The sequence below is a fragment of the Octopus sinensis genome, linkage group LG22 (genome assembly GCF_006345805.1).
Source record: "Octopus sinensis linkage group LG22, ASM634580v1, whole genome shotgun sequence".
In the NCBI taxonomy this organism is placed as follows: Eukaryota; Metazoa; Mollusca; class Cephalopoda; order Octopoda; family Octopodidae; genus Octopus; species Octopus sinensis.
This window is the reverse complement of record NC_043018.1, coordinates 20,411,144-20,434,199: the sequence shown is the minus strand read 5'-3', so window position 1 is coordinate 20,434,199 and position 23,056 is coordinate 20,411,144. Positions and strand designations below refer to the sequence as shown.

The 23,056-nt window shown below is 38.8% G+C and overlaps 1 protein-coding gene across 3 annotated transcripts in view; it reads left to right on the top strand.

Annotated features, from left to right (window-relative positions):
• The window catches only part of LOC115223142 (ubiquitin thioesterase zranb1-B), a 173,715-nt gene that overhangs the window by 77,599 nt on the left and 73,060 nt on the right, over positions 1-23,056 (top strand). For all 3 annotated transcript variants that reach the window (XM_029793563.2, XM_029793564.2, XM_036512220.1), the window contains one exon: positions 8,671-9,996. In XM_029793563.2, coding sequence (XP_029649423.1) covers positions 8,685-9,996 — 1,312 coding nt within the window. In that variant the 5' untranslated portion in view covers positions 8,671-8,684. The remainder of the gene's footprint in view (positions 1-8,670; positions 9,997-23,056) is intronic.

Below are 23,056 nucleotides of genomic sequence, written 5' to 3'. Positions count from 1 at the left end.
CGCTACATTTTGAGTTCAAATTCTACCGAGGCCGACTTTGCCTTTCATCCTTTTGGGGTCAATCAATTAAGTACCAACGAAACACTGGGGTTGATGTAATCAACTAATCCCCCTCCCCACAAATTTGTGGCCTTGTGCCTATAATAGAAAGGATTATTATTATTATTATTGTTAAAGCGATGAGTTGGCAGAATCATTAGTGTGCCGGGTGAAATGCTTAGTGGTATTTCATCTGCTGCTACATTCTGAGTTCAAATTCCGCCTTTCATCATTTTCGGGTCTATAAAATAAGTACCAGTTGAGTACTGGGGATCGATGTAATCGACTTAATCCCTTCCCCCAAAATTTGAGGCCTTGTGCTTCCAGTAGAAAAGATCATCATCATCATCATTATTATTATTATTATTATGCCGGGCAAAATGCTTTATGGTTCTTCATCCGTCTTCACATTCTGACTTCAAATTCTGCCAAAGTCGACTTTGCCTTTCATCCTTTTGGGGCCGGTTAAACAAGTACCAGTTATGCACTGGGATTGATGTAATCGACTTAAACCCTTCCCCCAAATTTTAGGCCATGTGCTTCCAGTAGAAAGAGTTATTATTATTATTATTATTATTATTATTATTATTATTGTTGTTGTTGAGTGAGAGAGCAGGGCATGCCATCAAAGTGACACTGGGGTAAAATATACGAAGCCCAGTATACCCATCATGACTACCCGTCTGATAAGGGTACACTAGGTACATGCATCACAACCATATGTGCGCGACATGGTGATCTCGTATCAAAATAAACAGCACATAACCTTGCAGGTGGGGCCCAGTTAGAATTTTCTTCAGGTTGAGTAGCCCATCCCACTCAAAAGGTCCCTGAATAAGGGTAGTTTAAGGATGTTGAAAGAACCACCCATGTTTCCTGAGGTGAATTATTCAAACCCCAAAGAATCCCTCTCAACACATGGCTATGATGCCCCCCCACTACTTCTGCTCGTGATCAGAGATGCACATATCGTCAGCCACTAAGGGACATGCTCAACTGGTTAAGGTCAAACAACTGACAAGCAAATCTGTGGTATTGAGCAGAATATTTGCTGTCGGCCATCTTTTATACCAAGACAAAACAATGTACATGATAACACTTCTAATCAGTTAAGATCAGAAGCTATGAGAGCATTATTATTATTATTATTATCATCATCATCATCATAAAGTGGTGAGCTGTTAGAATGATATGCATGCCAGTTATAATTCTGAACAGCATTTTTCCAGCTTTACATTTCTGAATACAAATTCCAATGGAGTTGACTTTACCTTTCACCCCTTTTGGGGGTCAATAAAATAAGTACCAGCTATGTCACTGGGGGGGTTGACATAATTGCCTAACCTCTCCCTCCCACAAATTTCAGGCTTTGTCCTTCCTACAATAGAAAGAATTACTGTTATTTTAACGCTTTAAAGTTCTTCTACCAATCTCTGAAATCCATTCCAGCTGCCTTCCTGTTTATCTTATTCTTTGAGAACATCGCCAACTACAATAATAACGGCAACTACATTGACATTGGATAGCCTAACTCTGGTATCATATTTGTATTTACATCAACACGACTAGTTGACCTAAAACCAGAATCTCGGAGTAGAATAACCAGAGAATTGAATAGTTGCAGATATCATAAAAACCTTAATTGAGAGAGAAAGAGAGAGAGAGAGAGAGAGAGAGAGAACGAGTTCATTGACAGTTCATTCATAATTTGATACTGTATCTGTCTCAATCTCGTTGTTGGTTTTTATTCTAATGTCGCTTGCTCAAATGCTATATGTAGAAATAACAACAAAATGTGTACACATTTAGTTAATGAATGTCTGTTAAAGATAGGGCGGCCATATTATGCTTTTTTGTTTAATATGTAACTGCAACCAGGACACAGAAAGATCTCGCTTTACTCACTGAAAGACACACACACACACACATATATATATAAGTTACAAGGCGGTGAGCTGGCAGAAACGTTAGCACGCCGGACGAAATGCGCAGCCGTATTTCGTCTGCCGTTACGTTCTGGGTTCAAATTCCGCCGAGGTCGACTTTGCCTTTCATCCTTTCGGGGTCGATAAATTAAGTACCAGTTACACACTGGGGTCGATGTAATCGACTTAATCCGTTTGTCTGTCCTCGTTTGTCCCCTCTGCGTTTAGCCCCTGTGGGTAGTAAAGAAATATATATATATATAAGTTGCAGGCATTGGTGTGTGTTTAAGAAGTTTGCTTTGAGACTGTGAGGTTTTAGGTTCAATTTCACTATACATCACCTTGGGCAAGGGTTTTCTACTGTAACTGTAGTCTCTGGCTAACCAAAGCCTTCTGATGGAATTTGGTTGATGGAAACTGAAAAGAAGCCTGTCAGGTGTGTGTGTGTGTGTATGTCCTTGTCTTGATGTTTTATACTAATTGTAAACAAATATCATCTCTCTGTCTCCTTGTCACACGCTAACCTTTCATCCTCTGACACAAGATCCCCTCCTCAAATGCCTCTGCCCCTCTCACAATTCCTTGTCTTGTGAGTTACTTGGTTACCCTGCCTGTGCTGGTGCCATGTTAACAGCATCCAGTCCACACTGTAATGTGGTTGGCGTTTGGAAGGGCATCCAGCTGTAAAAGTCATGCCTAAACTAACTTTGCCTGTGCTAGTGCTACATAAAAAGCACCGAGTCCACTCTGCAGAGTGGTTGGTGCTATGAAGGGCATCCAGCCGTAAAATCCCTGGCGAAACAGACACAGTAGCCTTGGGTAGGTTTTCTGCCTGGCCGGCTTCTGCCAGCTGTCCTACCCATGCATGCATGGAAGATGGATGTTAAATGATGATGATGATGATGATGGTCACCATCATGGTGCTGTTGCTAGCAGTCTCCTGTGAAAGCACATTGGTTTGGAAGAGTAGAGGGTTGACAATGGGAAGAGCATCCAGACATAGAAAACCTGCCTCAATGAATTTGGTCTGACTCACGCAAGCAAGAAACAATAAGCATTAAAGCAGTGTGGATGTATGGTTAAGAAGTTTGTTTCTCAACTGCACAGTCTCCCACTGAAGGCATCTTTTTTTATTTGTTGTTGCTCAACTGTCTAGAAACAGCAGCTAAATATTCCTGAAATTACACGACTGTCTTGAGAAAAAGGAAGGACATCAGATGATTGTGTTCTAGATATGCACAATCACAAATGTTATTTACTAGCTACAATGAATAATTAGATCAAAATTGTTTATTAGTAACACTTAGAATGGTCCGATAGTTTGGCAAAACGAGCAGAGCAGCAGCCCTTTGCATTCTGAGTTCTAAGATGGCCAAGGTTAATTTTTTTCCTTTCATCTTTCCTTGGTCAGTAAAATAATGGCATCGGTCAAATACCAGGAGCCAGTTTGATCATCATCATCATCATCATTATCACTTAATGTCTGTGCCTGCATGGGTCAGATGGAATTTGTTGGGGCAGATTTTCTGCAACTGCCAACCCTCACTTGTTTGTAAGCAAGATAACATTTCCCCATGACCTGACATGCATTTCACAGAAGACTGGAAATGAACAACACTGCTTCTATGATGGTGATGCTTGTTTACGACCATCATGTGATGTCAAAACAAGAATACACACAAACCACACACACACACACACACACACACTTATATATACATGCGCACACATACACACACATACAACCAACAGGCTTCTTTCAGTTTCCATCTACCAAGTCTGCTCACAAGGCTTTGTCCAAGGCGCTGCACAGTGGGACTGAACCCAAGACCCCGTGGTTGGGAAGCAAGCTTCTTAACCTTACAGCCATGTTTGCCCTATCTTACACCTAAAATGAATCCCTGAAGCAAATACACTTTACTCTTACTCTTTACTCTTTTACTTGTTTCAGTCATTTGACTGCGGCCATGCTGGAGCACCGCCTTTAGTCGAGCAAATCGACCCCGGGACTTATTCTTTGTAAGCCCAGTACTTATTCTATCGGTCTCTTTTGCCGAACCGCTAGGTGACGGGGATGTAAACACACCAGCATCGGTTGTCAAGTAATGCTAGGGGGACAAACACACACACGCAAACACACACACATACACACACACACACACACACACACACACATATATATACGACAGGCTTCTTTCAGTTTCCGTCTACCAAATCCACTCACAAGGCATTGGTCAGCCCGGGGCCATAGCAGAAGACACTTGCCCAAGATGCCACGCAGTGGGACTGAATCCGGAACCATGTGGTTGGTTAGCAAGCTACTTACCACACAGCCACTCCTGCGCCTTTTTATAGAAAAAAAATGCTTTTATTTTGTTCTTCAGGGGACAATAAAATAAAATACTATTTTATTGATTATCTCCTTCCATCATTCCCTTCCTTCCTTCCTTTCTTTCTTTCATTCTTTTCTTTCCTTCCTTCCTTCCTCTCTTCTTTCTCTCCAAATCTCTGACCTTATTCCACTGTTAGAATTCATAATACTTCATTCAATTGGAACACTTTCCGCTCAGTTTTAACAGTGACCCGACATAATAAACAATTTAACGACTGCTTCACTAATTAATATTTTCAAGGCTAATTAATATTTTTCTGTTTTCTTATCGGCTTTTTTTTTTTTTTCTCCCCCTTTTAGCATTTGATGATGTCATCAGTGAGCTATCCCCTGTTTTCTGTTCTTATGACCTTCTCATTGCACTTGCACAGATTATAAACACTCAAACACAAGCAATTAATTACCTTCGCCCTTGATTAACTATTATTCACTTCTCATCTTTCACCTTCGTTCCATAATTTTTTCATATCTTTCTTCTGCTCCAATTACCAACAACCTATAAAAGAAATAACCTTCTGTAAAGTCACTCATGTTTTCCTGTCTTCAGACTGGATTTTATGTCTTCGTTTAGAAGTGAAAGAGAAAAAAAAATAAAAAAACGCATTATAGGCGCAGGAGTGGCTGTGTGGTAAGCAGCTTGCTAACCAACCACATGGTTCCGGGTTCAGTCCCACCGCGTGGCATCTTGGGCAAGTGTCTTCTGCTATAGCCCCGGGCCGACCAATGCCTTGTGAGTGGATTTGGTAGACGGAAACTGAAAGAAGCCTGTCGTATATATGTATATATATATAAGTGTGTGTGAATATGTTTGTGTGTCTGTGTTTGTCCCCCTAGCATTGCTTGACAACCGATGCTGGTGTGTTTACGTCCCCGTCACTTGGCGGTTCAGCAAAAGAGACCGATAGAATAAGTACTGGGCTTACAAAGAATAAGTCCCGGGGTCGAGTTGCTCGACTAAAGGTGGTGCTCCAGCATGGCCGCAGTCAAATGACTGAAACAAGTAAAAAGAGAAAAAGAGTATAGAATTGATTTTGTGTCTGTTAGAATATATAGCAATCCACTGCTCCATTTCCAAGCTCTTTTATGCTTGTTGTCCTGCTTCTTGTGTTATACTCTCTCTTTTATTCTTTTACTTGTTTTAGTCATTTGACTGCGGCCATGCTGGAGCACCGCCTTTAGTCGAGCACATCGACCCCAGAACTTATTCTTTTGTAAGCCTAGTACTTATTCTATCGCTAAGTTACGGGGGACGTAAACAGCATCGGTTGTCAAGCAATGCTAGGGAGACAAACACACACACACACATATATATATATATATATATATATATATATATACGACAGGCGTCTTTCAGTTTCCGTCTACAAAATCCACTCACAAGGCTTTGGTCAGCCCGAGGCTATAGCAGAAGACACTTGCCCAAGGTGCCACGCAGTGGGACTGAACCCGGAACCATGTGGTTGGTAAGCAAGCTACTTACCACACAGCCACTCCTGCGCCTATGTTTATATTTATTTCTTTATTGCCCACAGGGAGCTAAACATAGAGGGGACAAACAGGGACATACAAAGGGATTAATTTGATTACACCGAAATCGAAATCAAATTCGATGACTGGCATCTGTGCTAGTGGAGCACTAAGAGTACCATCCAAGCGTGATCGTTGCCAGAGCAACAAACTGGCTTCCGTGCTGGTGGCACGTAAAAAACATTCAAGCGAGGTCGTTGCCAGTGCCACTGGACTGGCTCCTATGCAGGTGGCACATAAAAAGTAACATTTGAGCATGGCCGTTGCCAGTACTGCCTGACTGTCCCTCGTGCTGGTGGCACGTAAAAGCACCCACTACACTCTTGGAGTGGTTGGCGTTAGGAACGGCATCCAGCTGTAGAAACTCTGCCAGATCAGATTGGAGCCTGGCGCAGCCATCTGGTTCACCAGACCTCAGTCAAATTGTCCAACCCATACTAACATGGAAAGCGGACATTAAACAATGATGATGATGATGTTGATGATGATGATGACATCAACCCCAGTGTGTAACTGGTACTTATTTAATCAATCCTGAAAGGATGAAAGGCAAAGTCGACCTTGATGGAATTTGAACTTACAATATAATGGCAGACGAAATACCGCTAGGCATTTCGCCCGGTTTGCTAATGATTTTGCCAGCTCGCTGCCCTATGTGTTATACTGTTTATATGAACTGAAGGTGCATGGCTAAGTGGGTAGGGTGTTCTGCTCGTAGCCAGAAGGTCATGAATTTCATTCTTGTCCTTCAGTAAGATACTTTATTTCATGTTGCTGCAGTCCACTCATCTGGCAAAAATGTGTTGTACCCATAATTGAAAGGGACTGGCCTTGTCACATTCTGTGGCACGCTGATACTCACTCCCTGAGGACTACATTAACCCTTTCGTTACCAACCCGGCTGAAATCGGCTCTGGCTCTGTCGTACAAATGTCTTGTTTACATAAGTTTTGAATAAAATCTTCCACCAAAACCTTTGTCACAATTTATGTTCCTAACACTTGCTTAATGATAACTAAGTAATCTTACTAAATTCTTTGTTATACTGAAAATAATTGAAAGAAACACAGACCATCTCAAAATAAATACAGTAACGAAAGGGTTAAGGATACATGTGTCTGTGGAGTGCTCAGCCACTTGCCGATTAATTTCACGAGCAGGCTGTTCTGTTGGTTGGATCGACTGGAAACCTTGTCATGGTAACCAGTGGAGTGTCAGTCAACTTTATCTGAACCCTGAGTCATTTGTTTACAATTGGAACACGGTTATTGACACTAACGTTACATTTTTTTGTTCGCCACATAATTACTTCATTTATTTTTAGTTAGTCACTTTTTACTCTTTTACTTGTTTCAGTCATTTGACTGCGGCCATGCTGGAGCACCGCCTTTAGTCGAGCAAATCGACCCCGGGACTTATTCTTTGTAAACCCAGTACTTATTCTATCGGTCTCTTTTGCCGAACCGCTAAGTGACGGGGATGTAAACACACCAGCATCGGTTGTCAAGCAATGCTAGGGGGACAAACACAGACACACAAACATATACACACACACTTATATGTATATACATACATACGACAGGCTTCTTTCAGTTTCCGTCTACCAAATCCACTCACAAGGCTTTGGTCAGCCCGGGGCTATAGCAGAAGACACTTGCCCAAATGCCACGCAGTGGGACTGAACCCGGAACCATGTGGTTGGTTAGCAAGCTACTTACCACACAGCCACTCCTGCGCCTCTTTTTTTTTTTATTACTACCAATGTTATGAGTGTCCAGACCAAATGTTTTACCTGTTTTATGTTCAAATGAGCCAGATCCAGCCACTCACACCTACCCTACAATGTCCTTCTAAAAATAAACAATTACACCTGTGAAATCATGAAGCGATGTGTGATTAATTCAAAGCACTGTGAATAAATAAGTATTATATCCTATTTCTTTACTGCTACCCACAAGAGGCTAAACACAGAGAGGACAAACAAGGACAGACAAATGGATTAAGTCGATTATACTGATCCCAGTGCGTAACTAGTACTTATTTAATCGATCCCGAAAGGATGAAAGGCAAAGTCGACCTCAGCGGAATTTGAACTCAGAACGTAGCGGCAGATGAAATACCGCTAAGCGTTTCGCCCAGCGTGCTAACGATTCTGCCAGCTCACCGCCTTATAAGTATTATATCCGACAGACTAACCTGAATGCTAAAGGGTTCGTGCCCATTCTTAGTACACCATCCTGGGCCCATCTCTTTCCTTGTGTTTGTTATTATTTTTTCCCTTTTACTTTTTTACTTGTTTCCGTCATTTTGACTGTGGCTCTGCTGGAGCACCACCTTGAAATGTTTTAGTTGAACAAATCGACTCTGGGACTTATTCTTTGTAAGCCTAGTACTTATTCTGTTGGTCTCTTTTGCCAAACTGCTAAGTTATGGGGACATCAACACACCAACTTTCGTGGTTGTTATGTTCCAAACCCCACTGCATTGGGTGAAAATCCACTAAGTAGAAACAGTACTATATTGTATATTTTTTAAAATTACTTTTATAATTTGTATATATTTTATTATAGATGCAAAACAACACCACAGAGGAATTGACGTAAGCTTAAATAATAAACCGTGATATGGTGAGGGATCATTGTATATATATGTATTTATATATATATCATACATACATGCACACTTCATTTTTCTTATTAGACAGCCCTGTTGTTATTTCTCACAGATTTGCTTCTATCAATAATTGCCAGCTTGTTCTCATGTGTCCCTTTTCTTTTTGTATTTTAGTACATTTTGACCACATGAGGAAAATGAACGAGTTAGAGAAATGGGCTTGTGACTACTGTACATACGAAAACTTCCCTGCTGCTAAAAAGTGCACTTTATGCTGTGCATCTCGAACACCGCAGCTCATTACAGATGATGCTTTAAATAACGAGCAAGACATTTATAAGATGGCATCAATGATGAATTCGGCTTCAAGCAACAGTAGCTCCACAAATCTAATCCCCACAAGCCCAACACAAAATGACATCACTTGCAAAAAAAGCCCTTCCATCGTGGCTCCTTGGACTGAGAAGTGGGCGTGTCATCTTTGTACCTACCTGAATTGGCCCCGCGCCATAAAGTGTACACAGTGTTTAATGCTACGGAAACAGTCACCATCCACTACATACGTCAATAAGACTAACCCCTCTAAAAGCCCAGGTCAAGTCCTATCGATAAATATGGAACCATCGTCTGGTAACAACATGGCAAACCGTAACTCACCAAATTCTCCTGATACTACTAAAGATTTTTACAATGACAAAAATCGGTCAGTATCTTCAGCCCTTACACGCTCTCTTGGTAAATGGACCTGTAAATCTTGTACTTTTGATAATTGGCCCAAGTCTCTGAAGTGTGTTATCTGTGGAGCTAGCAAAACTACTTCAGAGCCGAGTTCTTCGTGTAATCTGAACAGTTGTTCACCTGTAGAAATGTCAGATTCATTACAAATAAAAGCAAACCATTCGTCCATTTATATACATAAAAGTGACTCTCATGAGCAGCAACTGCAGCAACAACAACAACAACAACAACAACAACAGCAGCAACAGCAGCAACAACAGCAGCAGCAGCAACAACAACAGCAACAGGTGGGGGCAACTGCAGCATTACCTTATGCTTCCAACGAACCTGACAAATGGAGTGAAGAAAGGCGTTTACGTCTTCTCCGCACACGCTTACGAGACAAAGACTGGTCCTGGTTAAATGCATGTATAGGTGTTGTTGACGGGGACTCGGACACTGTTGAAACATATCTAGCTTCTGGTGGTAACCCTGCTCGGCAGTTAAATCAAGATGAGGTCACGTTTTTGAACAGACCGAGTGCATTTGAGGTAGGCTATACTTTGGTGCATTTAGCAATTCGGTTTCAACGGGAAGACATGCTTGCGGTCTTACTGACAGCTACTGACATGGCATCGAAAGTAGTAAAACGTCTTCCATCACACTCAAGCCCCGATCTAGCAGCAGATATTCGTAGAGAAATCTCAACATATCTAAGACAACGGAAAGGAGAGTTCCAATGTTATTTTTTCACTGAGTATGCTACGTTTGCCTTGCCTAGTGGTAAGTATTTCTCATCTATATATATATATATATATATATATGTATATTGGGTTGTCCGGAAAGTTTGTACCGATTTATAGTAGCTTACCTTTCGACTTATTTTAGAACATGGTTGAGTCCATAAAATAGGATTTGACTACACCTCCATTTAGAGTACAGTTTAAGCTATTTTTTCGTGGAAGAAGGTTTATGTTCCTATAACCTGTGTTAATTCTGTTAAAATGGAAGAAAGTTCATTTTCGGCACTTGATGTTTGGGAACTAGACAAAAATTGCTGCGGCTCGGCTGGGATGTGTTACTCCACTCTCCATATTCACCAGATATTGTTCCTTTGGATTTCCACTTATTCAGGTCTCTGCAGAATAGTCTTAATGGTAAAAATTTCAATTTCTTGGATGACGTAAAAAGATACTTTGATGAATTCTTTGCCATGAAACCACCTCAATTCCGGGATGAGGGTATTTTCAAATTAGAGGAAAGATGGAGACACATTGTGCAACAAAATGGTTCATATTTGGTTGATTAAAAATGTAATGGCAAGTATTTATTGACCTTTTTCTTTCCTTTGAAAATCGGCACAAACTTTCCGGACAACCCAATATATATATATATATGTATATCTTGTATTTTTGTATTGTCTGTACTTGTTTTTTTGATGGTATTTTTTATTCAAAAATTGAAATTCGATGTTTGATTATATCTTGGTTATTTGTCAATCATTATGGATGTTTATGAAATTCTCAAACACCTCTGTGTCATTGTGTGGTTCAAATAATTACCAAAGATGGTTAATAACTGGTACTCCAAGAGTTGCTGAGGGTTCTAGTTGGTCCAATCAGTGGAACAGTCTGCTCATGGAATTAACATGTAAAATGGTTGAGCGTTCCACAGACGTGCGTGTGCTTAACTCGGTTCTCAGAGATTCAGCTTGACATGGAATGTGGCAAGGCTGGCGCTTTGAAGTAAAGGTACGACTCATTTTTTTGCCAGCTGAGTTCACAAGAGCAATCTTTATATATAAAAGTGAGGTTGTGTGCTGTCTGTCTCCTACGATTTAGATTCCTAACTACTCCCACATTTTGCAGTGCAGTTTAGCCAAAACCGGGTATCTTATAGTCGTGATTCATATCGAGCCCTTCTGGGTATTAGCGCGCGTCTACGATGAGTCTACAATTTAAAAAAAATTTACCATCAATTTTTCCCATTTTCAATGCATTTTTAGCATATATAAGGGAAGTAACTCTCTAAAAATTTATTATTAAATCTCAGAACGTAAAAAGCTACAGTAACACCCCCCCCCCTTTGTGGTTAGCCATATTGAGATGGCTATTATACTTTACATCTCTAAAAATGCTTATATAGTTATTTCCCTTACAAACCCGAGCAATGTCGGGCGATACTGCTAGTGTGAAATAAAATGTCTTGTTCAAAGAATAGAAATCAAATTCGATGACTGGCATCCGTGCTAGTGGAGTGCTAAGAGCACCATCCGAGCATGATCGTTGCCAGAGCAGCTAACTGGCTTCCATGCTGGTGGCACGTAAAAAGCACCATTCAAGTGTGATCGTTACCAATGTTGTCTTCGAGTGAAATCGTTGCCAGTTCCTCTGGACTGGCTCCTGTGCAGGTGGCACGTAAAAAACATTATTTGAGCGTGACCGTTGCCAGTACCGCCTCACTGGCCCTCGTGCCGGTGGCACTTAAAAACACCCACTGCACTCTCGAAGTGGTTGGTGTTAGGAAGGGCATCCAGCTGTAGAATCTCTGCCAGATCATATTGGAGCCTGGTGCAGCCATCTGGTTCACCAGTCCTCAGTCAAATAGTCCAACCCATGCTAACATGGAAAGCGGACATTAAACAATGATGATGATGATGATGAAGGAAAGAACATGCCACCAGGAATTGAACTCACAGCTTTACGATCATGAGCTGCATACGCTCACCACTTAGCTACGTGCATTCATAACTAAAGATAGTAATTTGGGCAGATAAACACCGAGAGTTATTACCAGAAATTCTATTTTCGAGATGTGTTTTGTGTTTGAGTGTATGCCAGGACATTTAATAAAGGTGCTGGAGGTGGTGGCAGTGGAATCTGCTGCTGCTCTCCATCCTCCTTAGAGTAGAGCAGGTTTTACAACCACATCATCCAAACTGACCAGGTGAAACCGGGCTTAGCTGCTAGGGTTTTGAATAAACTTCTAATCTAAAATTACTATTTAGAAAATTAATTAAATTCCATAAAATGCTTATACCAAATTACCTTAGCTTTCATTGATAATTACTATTTACATGTTATTAAGTAGGTCACTTATAAAACTAAATTTGTGAAGGTCAACACAAGATAAACACTACATTAATTTTGATAATTTTAATTCATGTTGTTATTGTTAGATTATCTAATCCTAATCCGGCATTAGGAAACTGTTGAAGAATAAAGGATTATAACAATGATGTTCTTGTATTTTTCTGTAAGGGTCATCGTTTGAAGAATTGGTAGTATTTTAGTTGTTATTTTGACTCCTGTTTGAATCTGAGCAAATTAATCTCCCAAAGGATGGGTTACCTTGAAGCTGTTGTGAAAACACTTGCTCAAGATGCCTTAACCTTAAGGCTGTTTGTATTATCTTGTATATTTTCCTTAAAATCATGGTGATGCCACAGGCTCAGATTTCTCCTTAAGTGCCCCTGTGGTGCCACATAAGAGTACCTGTGCAGAGCCATGTAAAAGCGTCCGTGTGGTGTCACGCAAAAACACCCAGCACACTCTGTAAAGTGGTTGGCGTTAGGAATGGCATCTGGCTGTAGGAACCATACCAAAACAGGCTGGAGCCTGATGCAGCTCCCCAACTTGCCAGCTCTGGTCAAGCCATCGAACCCATGCCAGCATGGGCAACGGACATTAAATGATGAGGATGATGATGATGAACGATGATTGGGAGTTGTGATTGACAGAAAGGATCAACAGTTTGGAAAACCAATGGAAATGTAGATTCCTTGGTTTGATCATGGGAGGAGAAGAGGATCAGGAGGGTGAGCGGGAAGTGAGGAAAAAGGAGGGCAGGACGGAGAGGAGGAGGTGAAGAGGGAGAGCAGCAGCAGCAATGGCCCAGTGGTTTGGGCAGCAGACTTGCGGTCATAAGAACGCAGTTTCGATTCCCAGACTGGGCATTGTGAGTGTTTATTGAGCATAAACACCTGAGCTCCATGAAGCTCTGGCGGGGATAGTGGTGAACCCCGCTGTACTCTTTCACCACAACTTTCTCTCACTCTTTCTTCCTACTTCTGCCACAAAGCAGAGGAACCATGGTGTAACCCACTATGGTGTGGTAAACTTTCAGACCCTAGTCTAGATTGCGAATTCTGTGTACCCCAGGATGGTTCAGCTCTCCACCCATTAAAAGCCACCGTTTACGGAATGAGGATAGCAACGTGGCTTTCGCGCCTGTGCAACCGCCAGTCTATCGCGTGTGGTGGGTGGACCTTCAAGTTGTTACATGCATTCTTAGTAGCTTAGAGTAGGCTCGAATTAGAGATTATTCTTTGTGGCTAATAGCGTGAGTCCTGATTAGAAGAAAAAGAAGAAGCAGCAGCAGTAGCAGTCACTACTGCTACTACATGGTTGCCTAACAAACTTGGTTATACATAGTTATTTTTGAGTCTATAATACAAGCAATTAACAATGGGGTGATAACATTAATTTTACAGTGATATGAATTAATTTTCATTAGATTCAGTGTTGCTAACGCCTAACAAATGAAGAACTTTAAAGAATATCTCCATATATATATATATATATAGGCGTAGGAGTGGCTGTGTGGTAAGTAGCTTGTTTACCAACCACATGGTTCCAGGTTCAGTCCCACTGCGTGGCACCTTGGGCAAGTGTCTTCTGCTATAGCCTCGGGCCAACCAAAACCTTGTGAGTGGATTTGGTAGACGGAAACTGAAAGAAGCCCGTCGTATATATGTATATGTATATATATATGTGTGCGTGTGTGTGTTTGTGTGTCTGTGTTTGTCCCCCTAGCATTGCTTGACAACCGATGCTGGTGTGTTTATGTCCCCGTTACTTAGCGGTTCGGCAAAAGAGACCGATAGAATAAGTACTGGGCTTACAAAAAGAATAAGTCCCGGGGTCGAGTTGCTCGATTAAAGGCGGTGCTCCAGCATGGCCACAGTCAAATGACTGAAACAAGTAAAAGAGTAAGAGTATATTATACTATTGACTAGAGTATTAGGTGTTTGGGTGTTTTGTAGGTTTTCAGAAAATAATAATTGTTGTCCTTGAATTGTTAATTGAGAATGTCTGATTATATCATCTACCATTTGTTTAATGTTGGAACTGAAGAAGAACAATCAATGTTTCCAACAAGATAACGGCTCACTATCGCCATTATCATAATTCCAATAATTACGCTGGAATACTATCGAATGTGGAAGTTTCTATGGACTGTTGTGCTGTAGACGCGTTTCTCAAATACTGGATTACTTACAATAGTTTCACAACATTTTCGGATAGATTTTATTTCTTATTTATTTATTTATTTTGTCTGGAGCAGAGTTTCTCAGATGGGTGGTACTTGATTAACGGGAGAGGAATTTGAAATTTAAGAGGAGGAATTTTAGTGAAGGGAGGAACTGAGGAAGAATTTTCAATCACGTAAGGAAATTCAGACTGGAAAAGAATGTACTCTGTACACCATATATATGTCTGTGGTAAGAGGTTTGCTTCTCAACCATATGGTTCCAGGTTCAGACCCAATGCATGGTGGCACCCTGGGCAAGCCTTGTGAGTGGGTTTGGTAGATGGAAACTGAAAGAAGCCTATCATATATGAGGAGGAGACCCCCTTTGGTCAGTTTGAACATAAAAACAGGAGGCATATTTTGGCTGGATATAGCTGATGCTAAAGAGTTAAAGGATAGCGATGATAGCATGTTTTTTTGCTGTTGAAGGAAAACAGGTTTTTTATATAAAAATAAGATTTAACAACCAGTTTGTGCAAACCTTCCTCAGCTCAGCTCTGTCTCTTTCACAACGTAAAGCGATGATGCAGAATTTCTAGGATGGAAATAATTTGATTGCGAGGGAGAACTCTGAGTCAGTGATGTCACTGTAATTTTAAGGAAAATATACAGGATAACAACTTTTAGATTAAGGCATGAAGGTTGAAAAAAAAAAAGGGTGCTGAACATCGAAGCAATGCCTGCCTCATGGCTGTTGTTCTACCCATTAAACTCGTTGATGCACGCATCAAATTTTGGCAAGATTTTGACCTGGTTGCTCTAGCACTATTGTAATTAATTCGTTAATATTAATTTATGCTCTTTTTGGCATTGACCCGTAATCAAACGCATGCAGCTATTTACCAAACAGCAAATTCGGTATTTGAATATCCAACACCAAATTATGCCAAGTACTTGCAAAGCCATTTTATGTTACAATAACAATGAATAGAAATAACGTACCTTCCTTTCCTTTCTTCCCAATGAATGGGAGTATGGGAGCCACAACCTAGGAATGCAGCCATGCTCAGCCTTTTCAGCAGGTTTCACAAAGCCACCTAATAATCACTGCCGCCCACTAATTTTCTAGTGGTCCAACCAGAATACCCTACCACTTTTGCAGCATAAGTATCCTAGTAGGAGTGGCTGTGTGGGTAAGTAGGTTGCTTACCAACCACATGGGTTCCGGGTTCAGTCTCACTGTGTGGCACCTTGGGTAAGACTCTTCTACTATAGCCTCAGGCCAACCAAAGCCTTGTGAGTGGATTTGGTAGACGGAAACTGAAAGAAGCCCATCGTATATATATGTGTGTGTGTGTTTGTGTGTCTGTGTTTGTCCCTCCAACATCGCTTGACAACCGATGCTGGTGTGTTTACGTCCCCGTCACTTAGCGGTTCAGCAAGAGAGACTGATAGAATAAGTACTAGGCTTACAAAGAATAAGTCCTGGGGGTCGATTTGCTCAACTAAAGGCGGTGCTCCAGCATGGGCACTGTCAAATGACAAACAAATTAGAGAATAAGAGAATGAAAGAATAGAAATTAATCTATAATATCTGTTTTGCTTGCAAGACCTGAATAAAATATGCAGACATCATCATCATCATCATCATAATCATTGTCATTGTTATAATGTATAATTTTTTCATATGTTTGTCTGGGTCAGACAAGATTTCTTGGGGCTGATTGTTTTTTTTTTTTATGGGTGGATGCCCTTCAGGTCATTAACCCTCACTTGTTTTCAAGCATTGTTATATTTTCTTCAAGTACAGACATATTTCCAGACAGGTGTTTTGTAAAGAAGCATCACTGCTCACACCTGACGGTCAATCTCATTTATAAGTAATAGCATGAGATGTCCAAGATAAGGCCATAAACCTACACACACATGCACACACACACATGTACACATACACATGCACACACACGTACACACATGCGTGTACACACACACGCAACAAAAAGCTGGCTTCTTTTCAGTTTCCATCAACCAAAATCACTCACTTGGTGTTGGTCATCCTTGGTTAGAGTAATAAACAGACATTTGCCCAAGGGGCATTGCATTAGAATTGAACCTGAAAATACCTGATTGCAAAACAAACTACTTAACCACACAGCCATACCTGTACCATATACAATTAAAAACGAATAATTCTTCTAAATGTTTCTGAATAGGAGCAGGTGTGGCTGTGTGGTATGAAGTTTACTTTCCAACCACATGGTTCCAGGTTCAGTCCCACTGCATAGTATCTTGGGCAAATGTCTTTCACTTTAGTCTCAGGCCAACCAAAGCCTTGTGAGTGGATTTGGTAGATGGAAACTGAAAGAAGCCTGTCATTTATATCTATATATGTGTATATGTATGTGTGTGTGTGTTTATGTTTTTGTGTCTGTGTTTATCATTTTTCCTTTTAAGCCTAGTACTTATTCAGTTGCTCTCTTTTACTGAACCGCTAAGTTACGGGGACATAAACACAACAGCACTAGTTGTCAAGCAGTGATGGGGTCAAATACAGATACAAAGACATACACACACACACACACACATAGATATATACATAAGGCGGCGAGCTGGCAGAAACGTTAGCACGCCGGACGACCTGCGTAGCCGTATTTCGTCTGTCGTTACGTTCCGAGTTCAAATTCCGCCGAGGTCGACTTTACCTTTCATCCTTTCGGGGTCGATAAATTAAGTACCAGTTACGCACTGGGGTCGATGTAATCGACTTAATCCCTTTGTCTGTCCTTGTTTGTCCCCTCTGTGTTTAGCACCTTGTGGGTAGTAAAGAAATAGGTATTTCGTCTGCCATTACGTTCTGAGTTCAAATTCTGCCAAGGTCGACTTTGCCTTTCATCCTTTTAGGGTCGATAAATTAAGTACCAGTTATTCACAGGGGTCAATGTAATCAACTTAATCCCTTTGTCTGTCCTTGTTTGTCCCCTCTGTGTTTAGCCCCTTGTGGGTAGTAAAGAAATAGATATATACATACATGCATGCATACATGAATACATATATGTATGTATATATACAACAGGCTTCTTTCAGTTTCTACCTACCAGTTTCTCTCACAAAGCTTTGGTTGGCCTGAGTGTATAGTAGATGCTTGCCCAAGGTGGAACGCAGTGGGACTGAACCCAGAACCATATGGCTGGGAAGCAAGCGTCTTACCACACAGCCATGCCTGTGACTAAAAATGGTGCTCCAGCATGGCTGCAGTCAAATGATTGAAACAAGTACAGGATAAGAGAGAAATATTTAGTTTATTGATAGAAACATTAACAAGAATTGTCTAATAATAAACATTAGCATTCAAAGACATTGAATGTACAGAACAACCTGGAAGCTGAGGTGTAGGTACACCTCATACCCTGTTTCCACCCATGCCATTTCCATCACCTTTCTCATTATTGGTATTCGTTTACCGACAGTCATAATGCAGAATATTTCAATGATGTCACACCTTTACAGGTGAATCATCGAGAGGGGCTTGTTTTAGTTGCTTTGTTTTTTTTGTTTTTTTTTTTCCGTGACTAATGCTTACTGTTTTTAAAACCCTAACTCCTCTCCACCCCTTCCTCCCCCCACACACACACACACCAAAGAAAGGAAAACAAGATCAATAAGTTGATCTTACTCAGAACTTGTATAATTTGGCTCAAGTTTATTTGTTCTTCCGGTGAAAGAACAGAACAGCAACAAACAAACAAACAAAATCATGCAATCTCTTCTAAGTCTACTAATTTGTTAGTACTGTTTTTGGTTTTCTTTTCTCTGTCTCAATAAATCAGAGAAGGAAAAAACAATATGTGGTTTTTTTTTGGGTTCTTTTTTTCAAAAAACAAAAAAATAAGCAGACTGCTAAATGCTTAAAAAAGAAAAGAAAGAAAGACCCCTCGCTCCAAAACCCAGATTCATCATTGAATTTCTTTTGACTCAGATTTCTCCTAAACTTCTCCTGTATAAAAACTATTTATTTATGCATGTTTGTCTTTTAAATGTTTGTTTTATTTTTTTTTGTTTGTTGGTTTCTGAAAATCATTATCTGACCTCTTTATCAATGCCCCAAACAGACACTAACCTATACAGGTAAATAGCCTACCATTTCAAAAACAACAACATCAACAACAACAAATCATGAGTTGCAAATTTTCAATAGATTCTGGCATAATTTGTACTTTATTTGTCAAAGATGAATGAATGGAAGGTTTTTTTTTTTTTTGTTTTTTTTTTTTTTTCACTCTGTTTATTCTATATTTAGTATTGAACCAGTTTTAATAACCCAGGTGTCTGCCTTTGATGTTTCCTTTTGTTTCACTCAATCTAGACAGACATGTTGCATTTTGCACTGCATTATAATATTACAGACAATCTACCTGTCTACTTAACTGACTTTATGCTTTTACAATTATCGGACGCACAGGTAGATCAGAAGCTTGTGAAACGCCAGAATCGTTAGAATCATTGAGAAAGTGCCTTGTGGTATTTGTTCCGGTTTTCTAACCTTCTGAGTTCAAACCAGTTTTGCCTTTCATCTTTCCAGAGTCTATAAAAGGAAGTACCAATCTCATACCTATTTCTTTACTACCCACAAGGGGCTAAATACACAGAGGACAAACAAGGACAGACAAACAGATTAAGTCGATTATATCGACCCCAGTGCGTAACTGGTACTTATTTAATTGACCCCGAAAGGATGAAAGGCAAAGTCGACCTCGACGGAATTTGAACTCAGAATGTAGCGGCAGATGAAATACCTATTTCTTTACTACCCACAAGGGGCTAAACACAGAGAGGACAAACAAGGACAGACAAACGGATTAAGTCGATTATATCGACCCCAGTGTGTAACTGGTACTTATTTAATCGACCCCGAAAGGATGAAAGGCAAAGTCGACCTCGGCGGAATTTGAACTCAGAACGTAGCGGCAGACGAAATACTGCTAAGCATTTTGCTCGGCGTGCTAACGTTTCTGCCAATCTCATACCAGGTTTGGCAGTATTGACTAATCCCCTTATCTCAGAACTGTTAGCACATACCACCAAAGGGACACTGGGGTACAATATACCCATCATGACTACCCGTCCAATAAGGGTACACCAGGCACATGCATCACAACCATATGTGCATGACATGGTGACTTCATATCAAAATAAACAGTGCATGACCTTGCAGATGGGGCCCAGTTAGAATTTTCTTCAGGTCGAGTAGCCTATCCTGCTCAAAAAGTCCCTGTATAAGGTTTGTGGCAAAAATTTGAAATAATTATTATTAAGGTGGTGAGAATTGTTAGCATGCTGGGTGAAATGCTTAGTGGTATTTTGTCTGCTGCTATGTTCTGAGTTCAAATTCCGCCAAGGTCAACTTTGCCATTTATCTTTTCGGGAGTCGATAAATTAAGTACCAGTGAAACACTGGGGTCAATGTAATCGACTAGTTCCTTCCCCACAAATTTCAGGCCTTATGCTTGTAGTAGAAAGAATTAAAATAATTGTTATCTTTGTTATTGCTATTGTTATTATTAAGGTAGGGAGCTGGCAGAATCGTTAGCACCTCAGGCAAAATGCATAATGGCATTTCACCTGTCTTCGGGTTCTAAGTTCAAATTCTGCAGAGGTTGACTTTGTCTTTCATCCTTCTGGAGTTGATGAAATAAGTACCAGAGATACACTTGGGTCAATGTAATCAACTTATCTCCTCCCCCAAAATTTCAGGCTTTGTGCCTGTAGTAGAAAGGATTATTATTATTATTATTATTATTATTATTCAGTAGTTTTATGTTTATAGTGTGCTTTCACTTCACTACCGAGCACAGCTCTGTGTGCCTTGGGTATGTGCTGTGATGCTGTGATGCTCTTATGGTTACTGTATTGAAAGTGTTTTGCGTAGGATGGGTGCAGTGCCCGGTAGTGCAATTTTCTGTATGTTATATGTGTTTGTAAGTCCAGGTGTTTTTGTTATGTATTTGTCTGAATATTTCTTTATCATACCTAATGCGTCTACTATGATAGGAATTGTTTCTGTTTTTAGACTTCACATTCGAGTTACCTCTATTTCAAGAACTTTGTATTTTGGAAGTTTCTCCATTTCTATTATTATTATTATTATGATCATCATCATCATTATAATTATTATTATTATTATCGTGAAGCTTTCATGATAATTGTTAGCACACTGAATGGAAAATGCTTCAGTATTTCATCTGTCTACATTCTGAGTTCAAATTCCTCTGAGGTCACCTTTGCCTTTTTTCCTTTTGGTGTTGATAAATAAAGTACCAGTTGAGTACTGGGGTCGATGTAATCAACTAGTCCCCTCCCCCAGAATTTCAAGCCTTGTTCTTTTAGTAGAAAGTATTATTATTGTTATTATTATTATTATGAATATTGTGGATTAGCAGAATCGTTAGAGCATCAGGAAAAAAAAAAATCGATATGATGTCCTAATTGCATGTGTGTATAGCAAACACCATTTTATATTATATTGTGGTCATACATATACGTATACATATCACCATTATGTATAAATGATTTGTTAAGGTGACTAATTTAGTGTTTGTGCAAAATGTGTGTGCGTATATATGTATGTATGTGTATATATATATATATATATATATATGAAAATATGTATATATATATGTATGTCTATATATATATATATATATGAAAATATGTATATATATATGTATGTCTATATATATATATATATATATGAAAATATGCTATATATATGTATGTCTATATATATATATATATATATATATATATATATATATATATATATATATGTATACATATATGTCTTTTTGTATTTATATATTTATGTATATATGTATATATATATGTATATATATATATATATATATATATATATATATATATATGTGTGTATAGAAAATAGTAAAAAGTGAAAAAACTACAGAAGGCTTGTTTTAGAAGGTTAAAAAATATATTTCATTTTTTACTATTCTCTATATATTCAACCACGTGCTTTCACATACCAACTTTCTCACCTATATATGTGTATATATATATATTTATGTATATATGTGTGTGTGTATATATATATATGTATATATATATATATATATTTATGTATGTCTATAAATATGTTTGTATATATGTGTGTGCATATATATGTATATGTATATATATATATATATTTATATATGTATATACATATGTATGTATGTATATACATATGTATGTATATATATGTATGTATATACATATGTATGTATATATATGTATGTATATACATATGTATATATATATGTATGTCTGTATATGTATATATATATATGTATAACATATGTATATATATATGTATGTCTGTATATGTATATATATATATGTATATACATATATATGTATATAATATGTATATATATATGTATGTCTGTATATGTATATTATATATATGTATATATATATGTATATATATGTATGTCTGTATATGTATAATATATAGTATATACATATGTATATATATGTATGTCTGTATATGTATATATATATATGTATATACATATATATGTATATACATATGTATATATATATGTATGTCTGTATGTATATATATATATGTATATACATATGTATATATATAGTATGTCTGTATATGTATATATATATATGTATATACATATGTATATATATATGTATGTCTGTATATGTATATATATATATGTATATACATATATATGTATATACATATGTATGTATATACATATATATGTATATACATATGTATGTATATACATATGTATGTATATGTATGTATGCATATATATATATATATATATATTTACACACACACACACACACACACAAACACACACACACACAAACATATATGTAACACTTCAAGACAAGGAGTGACGAGTGGTGTGTTGAATAACAGTGTAGTCAGCCTCTTTGTTGTTGTTACATCTGCTGCTGCTGGTGCTGCTGCTATTACTACTACCACAACCACCACCACCACTACCACCATTGTAATATGTATATTTATTATGACTGGCTTGATTAAACCATTTCTGTTTGATCTTCATCAGCCGTAATTTTATTTGCTTTATGGAGAGAATGGAAGGAAGAAAATGATATTTTTTAGTTGTTCTTTTCGTGTGTGTGTGTGTGTGTGTGTGTGTGTGTGTGTGTGTGTGTGTTTATATTATTTTAATTGATGTTGTGGCTACTATCTTGTGTTGCACATTGAATTTGTTATTGTCGTTGGAAGTTCAACTTGGTACTTTAGTTAAGAAACCAATTCTGTTGGTGCTATTTTCTAAATACTTCATAAACTTAAGCTTTAGAGAGAGAAGTGTAGAGAGAGAGAAAGAGGGAGAAGTGTAGAGAAAGAGAAAGAGAGATGGGGAGAGAAGAAGAAGAGAGAGAGAGAAAGGCGAGGAAAGAAGGAAAGAGTAATATTGATTTTCTTTTAACTAGTTTCAAACTTAATTTGTGTTTTTCTTTTGTTTTCCATCAGAGGAAGCGATGCAGTCAGTTATACTGACTGCACTATATTAAAGTCCATCCTGGGTCTCATACCTCCCCC